The sequence below is a fragment of the Microcaecilia unicolor genome, chromosome 2, assembly GCF_901765095.1.
Source record: "Microcaecilia unicolor chromosome 2, aMicUni1.1, whole genome shotgun sequence".
NCBI classification, from domain to species: Eukaryota; Metazoa; Chordata; class Amphibia; order Gymnophiona; family Siphonopidae; genus Microcaecilia; species Microcaecilia unicolor.
In genome coordinates, this window is record NC_044032.1 from 288,863,497 (window position 1) to 288,880,019 (window position 16,523).

At 44.4% G+C, this 16,523-nt stretch overlaps 1 protein-coding gene across 1 annotated transcript in view; it reads left to right on the top strand.

The window, feature by feature from the left end:
• The first annotated feature begins 12 nt into the window (after nt 1-12).
• WDR45 (WD repeat domain 45) overlaps nt 13-16,523 on the top strand; it is a 26,356-nt gene continuing 9,845 nt past the window's right edge. Inside the window, exons 1-6 of the mRNA XM_030194248.1 lie at nt 13-216; nt 565-639; nt 1,011-1,115; nt 1,674-1,779; nt 5,860-5,954; nt 9,442-9,521. Of these exons, the coding sequence (XP_030050108.1) occupies nt 165-216; nt 565-639; nt 1,011-1,115; nt 1,674-1,779; nt 5,860-5,954; nt 9,442-9,521 (513 nt within the window). The 5' untranslated portion in view covers nt 13-164. The remainder of the gene's footprint in view (nt 217-564; nt 640-1,010; nt 1,116-1,673; nt 1,780-5,859; nt 5,955-9,441; nt 9,522-16,523) is intronic.

Genomic DNA, 16,523 nt, shown 5'->3' on the forward strand with positions numbered 1-16,523 from the left:
CATTTCCTGCCTTTACGGAAGTGCCTCCAGATGTAAACAAGAGCGGCAGGAGCTGTCCGGCTCCAAAGAAAGGCTGGATGAACTGCTGCTCAGTAGTAGGGCAGGAAGTGACCTGATCGGTCGCCAACAGAGCCGGGCTCGGGCTCCGATTCCCGGCGGCGACGATGGCGTCTCAACAACGAGGAGTTAACAGTCTTCGCTTTAACCAGGACCAGAGTATGTCACTTCCAATCCTGTGACAGCTCAATAGTCCCCAACTCTAACAGCTCTCCTACCTTTACCGCTACTGCCCCTTCCCCCCTTCTATCATCTATACTGTCATCCTGTATAGTTCCCGAACTGCCATCACTGCTCTTCCTCTGTCTCCTGTTTCTGCTGATCCTGGCTATTCTGACCTCTGTATCCAGTTGCCTACCACCCTTTATTCTTTCCTAGTACTGGCCTTTCTGTGCCTCCTTTCCACCTCTCTGTCATGATCTTTACTACCCGCTTAACGCCTGTATTTCCACCATAAACTGCTCCATGGATTTTTTGACTCATTGTTGTCTTCTCTTTCTGGGTCAGGTTGCTTTTGTTGTGCAATGGAAACTGGTGTTCGCATATACAACGTGGAGCCTTTGATGGAGAAAGGACACTTAGGTGCGTAGAAGGAGGCATTGGTAGTGTTAGATGGGACAGCAAGATGTGGACAGTGCTTAGTGGATTGGAGAAGAGGGTTTGTATAGCAGTGGGGTAATAGAAAAACAAAGGTGGCTGGATGGCAAGAAGATGTTGGCAGCTCTGAGTGGAAGAGGTAAAAGCAAAAAAGTAATTTGTAGATGAAAGAGGGTAAGGAAGGGCAGGGTTTGGAGGAAGATGTAGGAGTTGATGGTTTGGGCGGGTGGATGACAATGTTGGGGGGCAGTGTTGGGCAGGTAGGAGAGAAAGATTGGGCAATGTTAGATGGATAGAAGAGTGTGTATAGTTATACAAACATCCCTCAGTGTGTCTTGACCTTATTCTTTTTCCAGATCTAGAGCAGGTGGGGAGCGTGGCCATGGTGGAAATGCTGCACAGGTCTAACCTTCTTGCCATCATTGGTGGAGGCAGCAATCCTAAGTTTTCTGAAATCTCAGGTATTATAGGACTCAGAAGACAGTCTTTCTTTTGTTCTCTATGCTGTCATACTGATCTTTTCTTCCTTCTGTGCTGTTTTGTTTTATCACTTTTCACTTTCAATATTATAAGCTTTTTTTTTCCCCCCCATCTTCTTTTCCTGAACTGCAATGGATTTTGAGCCAATATTTGACATCTGTTTTGAATTCAACTGGAATGGAACCAGAAAAAAAATACTGGTTATCAGTTCAGAAGGCAGCTGTAGTGGTTCATTGCAGAAAGTGGATTGTATCTCAGGAAGAAAGAGAACCAGCAAACTTTTTCCTAGCTATTTACAGCACAGTTTTGTTCAAATTCAAAATTTTATAAAATTTTATTCTCTTTTGTATAATAAAGTAATAGAATGTTCAATTTTTTCAGTCCCTGTTTATTCTGAACCAGAGCAAAATAATTCTGGTTACTGGTTACCAAATTTTTATTGGCCTGAACTCGAACTACTTTGGTAAAGCTGAACTGAACCAGAATATTTAAAGGCTTGATGCCCTTCTTCTGTCTCTCTTTTCTCCCCTGTGCTATAGTGTTGATCTGGGATGACGCTCGAGAGATGAAGGATGGAAAGGAAAAGTTGGTTCTAGAATTTACCTTCACTAAACCAGCTTTAGCTGTCCGAGTGAGACATGATAAGTGAGTATCATAACTAGAGGCTGTGGGGAATCATAGAATGCTTACAGAAAAGGGAGAACCAGCTCAAAATGCCAAAATAAACATTTTATAAACAAAATGAAGAAGCTGCTATTTTAGATGGAAGTTTTTGGTATATTTGAGATCCTGCCTGAAAGGGAAAAGGAAGAGGTGAAAGAGTATGATACAAGGCAGAGGCAAATGACTGCCTGGGAAAGGACCTTCAGCAATTGAGGGGAGGATTGATGTTGGTGAGACTTTCTCTCCCATTTTGTTTTCTGTCCTACTACTACTACTATTTAACATTTCTAAAGCGCTACCAGGGTTACGCAGCACTGTACAATCTAACAAAGAAGGACAGTCCCTGCTTAAAGGAGCTTACAATCTAAAGGACAAAAAAGTGCAGTAATCAAATTGGGGGCAGTCTAGATTTCCTGGATAGAGGTACAATGGTTAGGTGCCAAAAGCGACATTGAAGAGGTGGGCTTTGAGCAAGGATTTGAAGTTGGGCAGGGAGGGGGCTTGGCATATGGGCTCAGGGAGTTTATTCCAAGCATAGGGTGAGGCGAGGCAGAAAGGGCGGAGCCTGGAGTTGGCGGTGGTGGAGAAGGGTACTGAGAGGAGGGATTTGTCCTGTGAGCGGAGGTTACGGGTAGGAGCGTAAGGGGAGATGAGGGTAAAGAGGTAATGAGGGGCTGCAGATTGAGTGCATTTGTAGGTTAGTAGGAGAAGCTTGAACTGTATGCGGTACCTGATTGGAAGCCAGTGAAGTGACTTGAGGAGAGGGGTAATATGAGCATATCGGTCTAGGCGGAAGATAAGACAGGCAGCAGAGTTCTGAATGGATTGAAGGGGGGATAGATGGTTAAGAGGGAGGCCGGTGAGGAGTAGGTTGCAGTAGTCAAGGCGAGAGGTGATGAGAGAGTGGATGAGAGTTCAGGTGGTGTGCTCGGAGAGGAAGGGGCAAATTTTGCTGATGTTATAGAGAAAGAAGCGACAGGTCTTGGCTGTCTGCTGGATATGGGCAGAGAAGGAGAGGGAGGAGTCGAAGATGACTCAGAGGTTGCGGGTAGATGAGACGGGGAGGATGAGGGTGTTGTCGACTGAAATAGAGAGTGGAGGGAGAGGAGAAGTGGGTTTGGGTGGAAAGACAATGAGCTCGGTCTTGGCCATGTTCAGTTTCAGGTGGCGGTTGGACATCCAGGCAGCAATGGCGGATAAGTAGGCTGATACTTTGGCCTGGGTTTCCGCAGTGATTTCTGGTGTGGAGAGGTAAAGCTGGGTGTCGTCAGCATAAAGATGGTATTGGAAAGCATGAGATGAGATCAGCGAGCCTAGGGAAGAGGTGTAGATTGAAAAAAGAAGGGGTCCAAGGACAGATCCCTGAGGAACTCCAACAGAGAGCGGGATGGGGGTGGAGGAAGATCCATGAGAATGTACTCTGAAGGTACGGTGGGAGAGATAAGAGGAGAACCAGGAGAGGACAGAGCCCTGGAACCCAAATGAGGATAGTGCAGCAAGAAGTAAATTATGATTGACAGTGTCAAAAGCGGCGGATAGGTTGAGGAGGATGAGGATGGAGTAGTGACCTTTGGATTTGGCAAAGAACAGGTCATTACAGACTTTAGTGAGTGCCGTTTCTGTCGAGTGTAGAGGGCGAAAACCGGATTGAAGTGGATCGAGGATGGCATGAGAGGAGAGAAAATCAAAGCAGCGGCTGTGAACGGCGTGTTCAAGTATTTTGGAGAGGAAGGGTAGGAGGGAGATGGGGCGGTAGTTGGAAGGACAGGTATGGTCTAGTAATGGTTTTTTGAGAAGTGGTGTGACTACAGCATACTTGAAGGTGTCAGGGACAGTTGCAGTGGAGAGCGAGAGGTTGAGGATATGACAGATGGGGGGGAGTGACAGTAGGAGAGATGGTGTTTACTAAGTTGGTGGGGATGGGATCAGAGGAACAGGTGTTGCATTTTGAGGAGGAAAGAAGGTGGGCGGTTTCCTCCTCGGTGATATCAGGAAAAGAGGAGAAGGAGGCCTGGGTTGGTTGGTTGAGGGAGTGGGTTAAAGGGTGAAGAGGAGGAGGTGGCTTGGTAGTGAATTTGAGGTTGATCTTCTGTACCTTGTCACGGAAGTAGTCAGCTAGTGATTGAGGAGAGAGTGAGGGGGGGGTAGGAGCAGAGGGCACTTTGAGGAGGGAGTTAAGGGTGGCGAAGAGACGACGAGAGTTGGAGCCGAGAGAATTAGTTAATTGGGTGTAATAGTCCTGTTTGGCAAGGAATAGGGAGGACTGGAAGGAGGATAGCATGAATTTGTAATGAATGAAGGCGGTATGGGTGCGAGATTTCCTCCAGAGGCGTTCGGCAGATCGGGTGCAGGAGCAAAGGTATCGGATGCAAGAGGTCAGCCAGGGCTGGGGATTAGTACGCTTTGTGGGATGGGAGATGGATGGTGCAAGTGTGTCCAGAGCAGTGGAGAGAGTGGCATTGTAAGCAGAGACAGCCTTGTCGACAGACTTGGAGGACATGATGGAAGGGAGGAGATTAGAAAAACAAGAGGATAAGGTGGGAGGGTCGACAGCCTGGAGATTCCTGAAAGTAGTGGTTAGTGTTGGGCGGGACTGAGGGGGAGGGTGATGAAGTGTGAAGGTGATCAGGTGATAATTTGAGAGAGGAAGAGCAGAGGCGCAGAAATTGGAGGGTAAGCAGGTAGAGGAGAGGACGAGGTCAAGACAATGGCCAGTTTGGTGAGTAGGGGGGGTGGAGCTCAGCTGGAGGTTGAAGGAGGATGTCAGAGTGAGGAACTGAGAAGCGTAGGAGTCGGATGGGTCATCAGCATGTATGTTAAAGTCTCCAAGAATGAGGGACTGAGATGAGGGTTCAAGAAAAACAGAGAGCCAGGCATCGAAGTCGGTAAGGAAGGAAGGGAGGGACTTATCGGGGGGAGGGGCGGTAAATGACTGCAACTCTTGAGTGGCAGCGGGTAGAATAGACGGATGGAGTGAACGTCAAAGGATGAGAAGCAGTGAGACTGCGGTAGGAGGAGGGGTTGAAAACTACAGGAGGGTGAAAGTAGAAACCCAACTCCTCCTCCGCGGCCAACTGGGCGGGGAGTGTGGGAGAAAAGATAACCTCCATGGCACAGGGCCGCGACTGAGACAGAGTCGTTGGGGGTGAGCCAGGTTTCAGTTAGGGTGAGCAGTTGGAGGGAATGGGAGATGAAGAGATCGTGGGTGAAGGAAAGTTTGTTGCAGACCGAGTGGGCATTCCATAGGGCACACGAGAAGGGGAGGGAAGAGGGGGGGAGGAGGGTAATAGAGATGAGATTGGAGACATCCCGGAATCGTTTGCATGGATAGGACGAGGACAGGTGTGGGGGACCTGGATTGGGATTGATGTCTCCCGCGGACAGCAGGAGAAGGAGCAAGAGAGTGCGGAGGAGGGTGGGGGAGGTAGGGCGACAAAGACGGGATGCGCTTAGGAGGAATGGGGATGGGTTAATGGCAGGAAGGAAATGATGAAGTTTGAGAGCTAGGAAGGAGGAGGGGGATAGGAGAGATGGTGAGGTGGTGAGAGACGGGGGTGGGTAGGGTATTGTAGTAGTGAGCAGGATGGGAGAGGACATGGATGGGCAGTGAGTTCCTGTGGTAGACAGCGGTAAGGGGAGGGGGAAAAGATTAGGAAGGGACAGGGCAAGGAAAAGAATGTGTAAAGGGGCCATGAGTAGTGACTGAGGTGTTATGCAACAGATAGAGTAAGTGGGAGAAAAATAGATGTAAAGAGAAAAATGCCCTGGCGCACGGCACCTAGAGCGGAGGCCCTGAGTGGATCGGAGCGGACCTGGGAGTCACCGCGGAGAAGGCTGAAAGGATATGCAGATGAGCTGCAAGTCCTCTACAGCACCTGAAAGGCAGCCCGTGGTAGAGCTGGGCACCTCTCAGCTGAGGAAGAGGCTTACCATGGGTTAGGCCGAAGCCAGCATTCCTCCCCCTGAGGGTTGCCTCTCTTCTTGTCCTTTCTGGCAATCCTTTTTTTATATATTAAAACTTCTTATTCTGTTTTTCTTTTTTACTGTTTGTTTATGCTTTAGGATAATTATTATTCTGAGGAACAGAATCTACGTTTATTCCTTCCCTGACAACCCCAGCAAGCTGTTTGAGTTTGACACACGAGACAATCCTAAAGGTACAACAGCAAAAGTACTTGTCCTACTTGTGGCAGGGGATTACTTCTGTTATGAGAGGAAATCCTAGCCCAGTGGTTCCCAAACCTGGTCCTGGATGCATCCCAGCCAGTCATGTTTTCAGGATATCCACAGTGAATATTCATGAGAAACAGTGGAGGCAGTGCATGCAAATACCTCTCATGAATATTTATTGTGGTTTGGGAACCACTGTCCCTAGGGTGTTATTACCTCTTCCATCTCTCCGAGCAAGGAAGGTTTCCTGCTTCTGTCTCTCACTAGTGGAAAGGAATCCCTGCCTGTGCTGCTCCCTCTGTCTCTCATCAGCAAGAGGAGACTCTGCACTGTTCTATCTCTTGTGAAAGGGGATCCCAATCCATTTTGTTTCTTTTGTGTCTCCCTAGTGATAGGAAATCCCTGTCCATGTGCCTCCTTCCCTCTTTTCTCCAGGTTGTGTCGTAGCTTACCTCTTCATTGGCATGCTTTTAGTGTTGCAGAAGCCATAGATTGTCTGTTTCTTTACTTGGCGAGAGCCATCTTCTGTGAGGCCCTGTGGTTCTCACTAAGTGCTCTTCTCTCTGTGTTGATAAGAGGAAAGTAGTGTTACAGAAGAAAATTGTGTAGTGGGGTTATATTATACTTGCCCCAATAGCTCACATTTTGGTTAATCATTTCAGTATGAAAGTTATGAAACTTGCTCACTTTCAACCCCTTGGGATGATCAAGTGAATTGGATGTGGGTTGAGGGGTTTCAAAAATGTGGTTCATGTTTTTGGACTGTATTTGGCCCAGTTTCCCCTTTGTTAATTAAGGAACTAGTAACCTGGTTTGGTAAAGGAGAGTGTGTTTAGACCTTTGACCGCTGATTTTGCTTTGGGAGTCACCTGACTTGGTAAATGTTTGCCTGACAAATTTTGTGAAAGAATGTTTGGAGCAGGGGATTTATCCAGCAGACTTGAGGCAAATAGTGATTACTCCTTTATTAAAGGGAGGCAGTGCTAGAAAAATCTAAAAATGAAAATTATTGGCCAGTGACCAGTTTGCCTTTATTGGCTTAGTTGATAGAGGCAGTGGTGAGGGGAGGCATGGCCTAATGGTTAGTGCAGCGTGCTTTGATCCTGGCAACCTAGGTTCAATTCCCACTGCAGCTCCTTTTGACCTTGGGCAAGTAATTTAACCTTCCATTGCCCCAGGTACCAAAACTTAGATTATGAACCCTCTAGGGACAGAGAAAGTACCCGCATACAATGTGTATAGTGCTACATTAATCTAGTAACCCTATAGAAATGATTAGTAGTAGTAGCTGTGCACTTATCTTGAGCTTAATGACCCTTTAGATTCTGCCCAGTCCATTTTGATCCAAAGAAGCAACAGAGCAGATGATCCGCAAGATCCAATGTGGTAATAGAATTCTTGTTCTTCAATTTATTTGCTAAAACAAACAAAACACAGAAACATGCCTGACACTGACCATGTTTTGCTCATGCAAGGGCTGCATCAGGGGCAATCCAGACAAACAGATGGTATTATGTAAAGAAATCTCACCAGCCTGGTTCTGTGTCAATGTAGCACACAAGATGGCAGCTTAACAAAGCAAATCAGCTCAGCATCTTTTAATTGTTGCTGAGCTGATTTGCTTTGTTAAGCTGCCATCTCGTGTGCTACATTGTTATAGAACCACCATCTGGTTGTCTGGATTGCCCCTGATGCAGCCCTTGGGTGGGCAAAACACATCCAGTGTCGGACATGTTTCTATGTTTTGTTTGGCAACTAAAGGTTTGAAGAACAAGAATTCTGTTTGGTCTGTTATTTTATCTACCACATTCCAGTTTGAGACAATTCTGGCAGTCCTCTTGGAGAACATAAATTTGTCCTAGGAGGAAAAAGGGCTTATTGGTTCAGTCAGATTTATCGGCAGCACTCGATCTTAAGGATCATTTGTTGTTGCTTGATGAACTTGATGTTGTGGGTTAGGGGGAAAGTGTTCATTTGATGTGTCACCTTCTTAAACAAATAGAAATTGTTTGTTAGGATGGGAAGTGTGTTGTCACAGACCTAGGTCCCTGATTTTGAGGTGTGTCTGAACCTAAGGGAGAGGAGAACTGTGTGGAAATGGTGATCCACCACTGCCATTTTAGAGCCTTCACTATGCACCACGCTGCCACCGGGGTAGAAGTATTCTTGCAACTTCATTGCTGTCTTGCAGGCTGTCATCACTCCTTTCCTGTAGCCTAGGTTGTCACTGTTCGCTATCGGTATCTGGGATCTGCTGCTGTTGCTGCCTATAAGTATCTATTTCTCCCCAGGCACTGTGGAGCTCTGAACTAGACAGCCGTCGCAGCTAGAGATGTTACTCCCCCTCCCCCCAATCCTCTCCAGAATAGTGTTTTTGGGATGATATATTGTAGTTATGTGACAGTGTTTAATTGGGATGGTTTATAAAATATATGTATTTTATTGAAATTTGTTTCTAATTTAGTCTACAACACATTGAAGTTATAACAATAGTTTTGAACTTTGACAATAGCCCAAACACAACAAATATAACTACCCTCTACCTTCTCTCTTACCCATCTCTAATCCCCTTCCTCCTGGTATTCTTCTGCCCTCCATTAAACAATAACTCTCCAATTGGGACCACTCATCAGCACCTTTACAGAATCTTTGATGCCTAACGTCTGTTGACTTCTCCATTCTTGTTATGAATTCTAAATGTGCCCTCCATATTGGGAATGATGATGCCTCTACCTGTTTCCAGCATTCAGCTATGACACCTTGTGCAGCCATAATTCCACATTTAATCATTCTTTTCTTGTCTTTGCTAAGTCTGCGTAAGAGCAATCTCAACAGATGGAGCTTTGGCATTGCCTGCAAAGGTTCTCCAGATAACTTACGGATCTCTCTGCCCACCCCTTCCCAAAACTCTACCACTTTTTTTTAGTTCCCCCATATGTGCCAGAAAGTCCTTTCCTGGCCACATTGCCACCAACAAAGGCTTGAAGCTTCTGGGAACATCTTTTTCAACTTTGAGGGGGTAAGATACTATCTACAGAGAACTTTATAGGCATTTTCTTTTATCGCAGAACTAACAGACCATTTGTTTCAAATACCTGCTTTCATCTTCCCACTGAGATTTCTTTTCCCAAGTCATCATAAATGCAAACTTTTTAAGTCCTGTTCTTTAAGGAAATCATGTATCAGGGTTATCGCTCCCTTCATCTTATTTATTAATTCCCATAAATGTTCCAGTTTCTCTACCCACTCCCTCCCCTCAGTATTCTCAGTTCCAATGTCCTTGACTCTCTCATATAATTTTGCACTTGATGCACAACTAAGAAGACCCATATTGCTCAATTGGGGTGAATTTTTAATATGTGATTAAGAGGCACAATCTCGCTATTTGCTGTAATCCACCTTATACTGATCTAAGCAGAATATACATGTCACAAATCAAATTAAAATTGAATTACATTTTCCTCTTCTGTATAGGGCTTTGTGACCTTTGCCCCAGTCTTGAGAAACAACTTCTGGTCTTCCCTGGACACAAGTGTGGTAGCCTACAACTGGTGGTAAGTGATAGGGGATTAGTGAATGAACCATGTCATTTACACAAGATAGACTCAGCTAGTGATGACGGAGAGCAGTATTTTTTGACACTACCCAGTAGGTAGTACGGGTGGGTATTGATTGTCTGGGAATGTTATAGACTGGCAGCTTTGGCGAGATAAAGCAAGCCATGTTGCAGTCCTTTCCTAAATGCATGCCTTCTCCTGCTGATAACCAGTCTGAAGCTGGTCTGTTGCTGGATATACCAGGGCATGGAGAGCTCCAATGGGAAGAATGACCTATTCCTTCCCCTTATGTGCTGACCTGCTGCCATTACATTGCCACAGCTCAGTTAAGAGCCTGTTGCAATTAGGATTTGGACTTTTTTTTTTTTTTTGCAGCAGTGCACCAGAGCATCCATTTCTTAGCTGGACCACAAGGTGAGCCTTTATGGCTTCACCCTGTGTCCTCTGAAGCTTGCAGCTGTAAGTAAGGGGTTTAGGGCTCACATTTCTCTTCAGAGCAGTGGGCAAGACTTTTAATGTTTTGTGCTTGGCTAGTGTCTCTTGGGTGTCCAATTTTTGGGTTCTTCTTTTCTTTTTGATTTGAGTTTGGGGGAAAAATTCCAACATGTCTTGTCAGTGCTTTGCTACCCAGGTTGTGTCCGTTTAGAGAGGTAAACTGGTAGGGCCAGTTCTCCCCCACTTCCTCAGGGACCAACAAAATGGGATCTATTAAAAAAAGGGGGGGGAAGAGTGGGGTACAGCTTCAGAAGATGTACCTTCTAGGCTTGAAGTAAGAAAACAAAGTCTACTAGATCCAGTGTGGAAACAGAAAAGGAATTAGACCTTTTGAAGAAAAACAGTCTTTTATTGGTTGTTCAAAGCTCCCAGGACTGACAAACAAGTGCCCTACATGGCTATATTTCGCCAGAAGTACAGGCTGCATCAGGGGCAATGCAAACCAGCTGTTGTAAAACTACAAACTTCCGCATTTGAAACCACATCGAGCACTTGTTTGTGAGTCCTGGGAACTTTGAAAAACCAATAAAAGATTGTTCTTCTTCAAAAGGTCTGCTTTTTCTGTTTCCTTCTAGGGTTCTTCTGTTTTCCTGCTGTGTCCTTCTAGGATTGCACCATCAGTTGTGTTTTGTACACTATAAGGCCCATTTTATTTAGAACAGAATTGAGACAGCCAGGTCAAGATGTGCTCAATTCTGGTGCTCTTTTACCAAAGGCTGTGCTGAACAAAGGGCCTTAGTTAAAATGCCTTTAAGGATGTGCAGGAGGGCGCATGTATTTGCCAACAGCCATCTTACAAATATACACGTGGAAACAATGAGCAGCATGGATCTCACAGCTTCCATATGGATGTGGAGACTTTGCTGCTTCCACGTGTAAGTGTCACTGCTTCTACTTGTATGTTCAGCACCACCATTAAGTAGCGCGGCCTCAGTTTATAATTTTCTTCATTTTGGAAGCAGAAACAAACAAGGAGGGATTAAGGAAAATGACTCAATCCTTTTATACACCCTGGCCAAAATGAGCACTTTAAAAATCTATGCATGCCTTTGAGCTGGTGTAAAACCCAGTGGCAAAATAGTTTCCCTTATACATGTATTCCCTTTGTAAAATAGGAATATGTGTGTAGATTTTTGTCTATATAAGGCACACACAAACCATGCCCCCTTGAAGTCTCTGAGTTGTTGATCTTCACGTGTATATTAATGGCTTTCTGAAATCACCATTTACATGTGTATGCAATCTGTACGTTAAATGCTGCTGTTTACACACGGAGACACTTCTGAAACAACCCCCTACGTGTCCCAGTGTTTGCTGTTCTATGGCAAACAAGGTGAAACTTCTCCAAAGTTGCCTGGCTTAGGGTACTACTACTACTACTTAACATTTCTAAAGCGCTACCAGGGTTATGGGAAAGGGGATGAGACTTGGTATACCGCCTTTCTGTGGTTACAATCAAAGCAGTGTACATATTATATACAGGTACTTTTTGTACCTAGGGCAACGGAGGGTTAAGTGACTTGCCCAGAGTCACATGGAGCTGCAGTGGGAATAAAACCCAGTTCCCTAGGATCAAAGTCCGCTGCACTAACCACCAGGCTGCTCCTCCACCTCTGCTTCTGAAGGTGGTGGTTCTTTCTGCCCTTTGTGTGTGAATCCCCTCTCTGACAGGTAGGGTATGGAAAGATCTTCAAATGGGGATTGAAATGCTGAAGGGGTGGGGCTGGAGCTGTCAGGTATTCCAAGGGCTGAATCCTTGCATAACAACATAGTCAAGTAGCTTATTGAGATAAACCAAAATAAAGCTTCAGTTTTGGTCACAGAACATAAGAAATGTCATTCTGGGTAAAAATCAAAAGTCCATTGAGCCCAGTGTCCTGCCTTTTGACGGGCCAATCTGGATTACAAAGAAAGTATTTAGCATGTCCAAGAGGATAGATACATTCTTTATTTTGTTCCCAGGTATAAGCAGTGAGCTTCTCTAACTCTATAGCTACAAATTGTTTATGGACTTTTCCTCCAGGAGCTTATCCAAATGTTTTTAAACCTAGCTGTGATGAATGCCTTGATTGTATCCTCTGGGAACAGATGTTGTGTATTGATTGAAAAAAATATATTCAGTTCATTTTACATCTGCTACCTGTTGTTTTTTTTGGAATATCCCTTAAGTCCTATTATTTGAAAGGGTAAACAGCTATTTTTACCCTTTCAAATAATAGGACTTAAGGGATTTCACTTCACTCAAGATTTTATAACCTCTATCATATTTTCTCTCCTCCATGCTGAAAAGCCTTTATCAATCTGTTTATCATTTCTTCGTAGGGAAGGCATTCCATCCTCTTCTGTCATTTTTGTTGCCCTTCTTTTTTAGTTCTTGTATCTATCTCTCTCGCTCTTTTTTTTTTTTAAATTTTTAACAAGAAGTCTTTGTTGAAATGGTCAAGGTGCATACAAAGCAAAATAATAAACCCAGATAAGCATAATCAAAATGTAATACATAGTAAAAAGTAGCCTTATGCAACCTTCCAGTTTATAACAGTTTTTCTTTACCCCAACTAAAATCTAGGAGAAAAAAATCCACTCTAATTAATTATTTTTCAAGGGACCCCAGATTTTCTTCTATTTGGTCTCAGCGTGTTGCCTTAGATCAGTTACAGCTCCATCCTATAAACATAATTTACATCTCCATAAGTTCAAAGATGGAATACCAGGGTCTTTCCAACGTGCTGCCAGAGTCAGTTTATCTGCATTTATTAAATGCCTAACTAAAGCAGTTTAATGCTTACAAAATCCTGGTATGTCTTTCTTTGTACATCTTTTTTATTTTAAAGATGGGCGGATCAGAACTGCACGGAGTACTCAAGGTGTTGTTGCATCGTGGCATAACAGAGTAAAAAGGAAACTCAACAAGGTCATAGCAGAGACCCTAAATGAATTTTTTGCTCCAGTCTGTACTAGTGCAGATTTAAGGGAGCTACCTATAACAACTAGGAATAGTGGAGACAGACAGGGACTAGAGGAGAAATGATACAATATTACTACAATGCAGATGAACCTTTAGTGGAACCCAACGACCCAACATGGCTGTGTTTTAGCTAATGCCTGCTTCAGGAGTCCTATTAAAGCATGAATAGTAAATATGCATTTACTTCAATCTATTCACAAACATACACATTGATTAATGATAGTGTATAAAAAAATAAATAGCAGATTTAGCAGCAGAAAGGGAAACACTTGGGTGTATGTGCGGGGGAAGGATGCAGTAGGAGAGGAGAAAGGTAGGTATTTTGAGGGGGGAGCAATGTGTTGTGGGAAGGAAGCTGGTATATGCAACTTTTCATTATATTCAGCAGGTTTAAAAAATTTCCATAAAGTCTGTGCAGTGGAAATCTGCTAGTACAACGCCATCCAGCCCAGAGGTGCAATTAATCCTATGATTACAATTTTTAATATGGTCAATTTTGATTACAATTTTTAATCATTGCCCACCCCTAATATAAAGCAATGACAAACACATGTTAAAAAGTACACAAAGACATATATATTCAAAAATTCATATATATACAAAAACTGATAACAAACAACTAAAATCAGGAATAACAGATCTTGGATTCTATACAGATAAAGTTTGAAAAACTGCTACACATAGCAATGACACCAAAAAACAATATCCTCATTGGAAACAGGGCCAACTATAAAATAATTCAAATACCCTACTCAACTTGCTGACATACATGTGACCACTATATAAAACCAAATGTAGTGCAAAAAAAAATGGGGGGGGGGGGGCAAGGAGTAAAGCCCTTAAAGCTAAACATCCCCTCCAAGACAAAGGGCCTGATGCACAAAGGCAGCTGTAAAATATGGCTACCTCGATAAAATGTAGTGACTCGCTAACAGTGAGCGATGCACATAGGAGATCGCATGCAAATGAGCTGCACAGATCCCCCATTGTGCATCACTCGCTGTTTGTGAGTCCAAGCTAGCTCTGATGCACCGGACATCCCCCGACCCCACACTTTTAAAAAAGCTTTCCCTGGTGGTCCAGTGGACCCCGACTCCACCGCACCCACACCCACACCCATCCCTGTACCTTTACAAGGTGGAGGCAAGAGGGCAGGAGCAACAGTTCCTCCCTCCTTCCTCGGCCCGCCCAGAACACAATAACAGTGTCCAGGCCCTGCCCAGTGCATTCTGGCATGCACTGGTGGAGGGGGGACACTAAACACCATATAAGGAGGTTTCTTTTCTTATATGGTTCTTAGCCCTGTCAAGTACATCTCAGAATGCACTGGGCACTGCCATTGTGTTCCGGGCGGTGCTGAGGCAGGATGGAGGAGCAAAATTGTAACATCCTATATAATATATAATGGAGTGGCCTAGTGGTTAGGGTGGTGGACTCTGGTCCTGGGGAACTGAGTTCGATTCCCACTTCAGGCACAGGCAGCTTCTTGTGACTCTGGGCAAGTCACTTAACCCTCCATTGCCCCAGGTACAAATAAGTACCAGTATATGTAAGCCGCATTGAGCCTGCCATGAGTGGGAAAGCGCAGGGTACAAATGTAACAAAAAAAAATAAAACGCACCTCCAACATTCTGAGCTGCATGGCTGAAGCATTCCTGCTCTCTGTATCCATCTCCTGAATTGACATCACGTACTTCCAGGTTCGTCACAAGCAGAAGTGACCAACCGCATGAGGTTTCTCGGCTTCAGAATGTTGGAGGTGCATTCTATTAAATAGGATTGGTCAGTTCCTTGAAGCACAGCCAGAGCTCAGCGTCCTGCACAGTAACGCTCAGATACCAGAGGGGGGGGGGGGGGGCTGACACCAGAGGGAGGGAGGGGGGGAGGTATCTCTGTCACACACACACACTCACAGTCAATGTCTTTCTCTCTCTCACTCTCACACACTGTCTCTCACACACTCTATGTCTCACACTGTATCACATTCACTCTATGTGTCACACAGTCACTCACACACTCTCTTGGTCTCATACACGCAGTCTCACAGAGAGTCTGTGTCTCACACACACTCTCTCGCACACACTGTATCAGTGTGAAACACTCTCTCTCACACACTGTGTTTCACATACGCACTTGCACACACTCTCATTCTCACACACACACACACTCTCTCTCACAGACACACTCGCACCCAGACTCTCTCTCTCACACATTCACTCTCTCTCTCTCACACAGTCACTCTCACATACAGTCTCTCAAACATACACACTCCGAGGAAAACCTTGCTAGCGCCCGTTTCATTTGTGTCAGAAACGGGCCTTTTTTACTAGTAATACATAATAAGGCTCATTTTCAAAGCACATAGATGTACAAAGTTACATGGAGACATATTTTCAAAGCACTTAAAGTTCCATAGGTTACTAAGGGGCTCATTTTCGAACCAGAAAAACGTCCAAATCGCTATTTTCAAAACCCATTTCTAAGACTTTTTCTGTGCAGGTCATCGGCAGTATGTCCAAATCACAAGGGGGTATGTTAGGAGTCGGATTAGGGTGTTCTTAACACTTGAATGTTTTTCTGCCATAGTGGAACAAAACAAAATGTCCAGGAGTACAATTTAGACAATTTGGTCTAGATCTGTTTTTATCATGACTAAGTCACAAAAAACTGCCCTAAATGACCAGATAACCACTGGAGGGATTAAAGCATGACCCCCTCTTACCCCCTCAGTGATCACCTGCCACCCCCCAAAGATGTGAAAGAATCAGTACATACCAGCCTCTATGGCCAATCCTATTAGAGCAGCAAGCAGATCCCTGGAGTAGCCTAGTGGTTGGTGCACTGCACTGTAGAGAAGGGGACCCAGGCCCATATCCCACTCTAACTGGTACACTTGTGGTGGAAAGAGTGCGCTCTCCAAAAAACACTAAAATCCTAGTGGTATACAGTTTGGTATAATTATTTTTTAGGATTTATTTACTGCCTTTTTGAAGGAATTCACTCAAGGCGGTGTACAATAAGAATAAATCAAACATGAGCAATAGGCAATTACAGCAGTAAAAATATTCAAATAATACAAAGTATGGCATAGTATACTGCTTACAGTGTCAATACAATACGTAATAGAAACATTTTAATTGACAGTGAAGGGTATAAGTAAAGATAGAACTTATAGGTAAAAGAGTAAGAAGAGTTAGAAAGTAAGGCGACTAGTTTAAAGGAAGGTGCACATGAGGTCAGAAAGATGGTTAAATATTATATCAGCTAGGATAGGCATGGATAAACATGTCTTGCTGCAGTATGTGCAACCCTTGTCACTCCTTGGGTGTGTGAGTGACACTAACAAGTTAGTTATTTCTTCCATTAAAGGCCTGGTTGAAGACCCAAGCTTTCACCTGCTTCCTGAAGTAGAGATAGCCTTGTGTTAAGCGGAGCCTTTCAGGCAGTGCATTCCAGATTGGGGGGCTACTCCATACAGTATAAGGGGGTAACGGTGAAATGTGTACCTAGAACCTTTTATGTGAAAACCTTTTATGCCC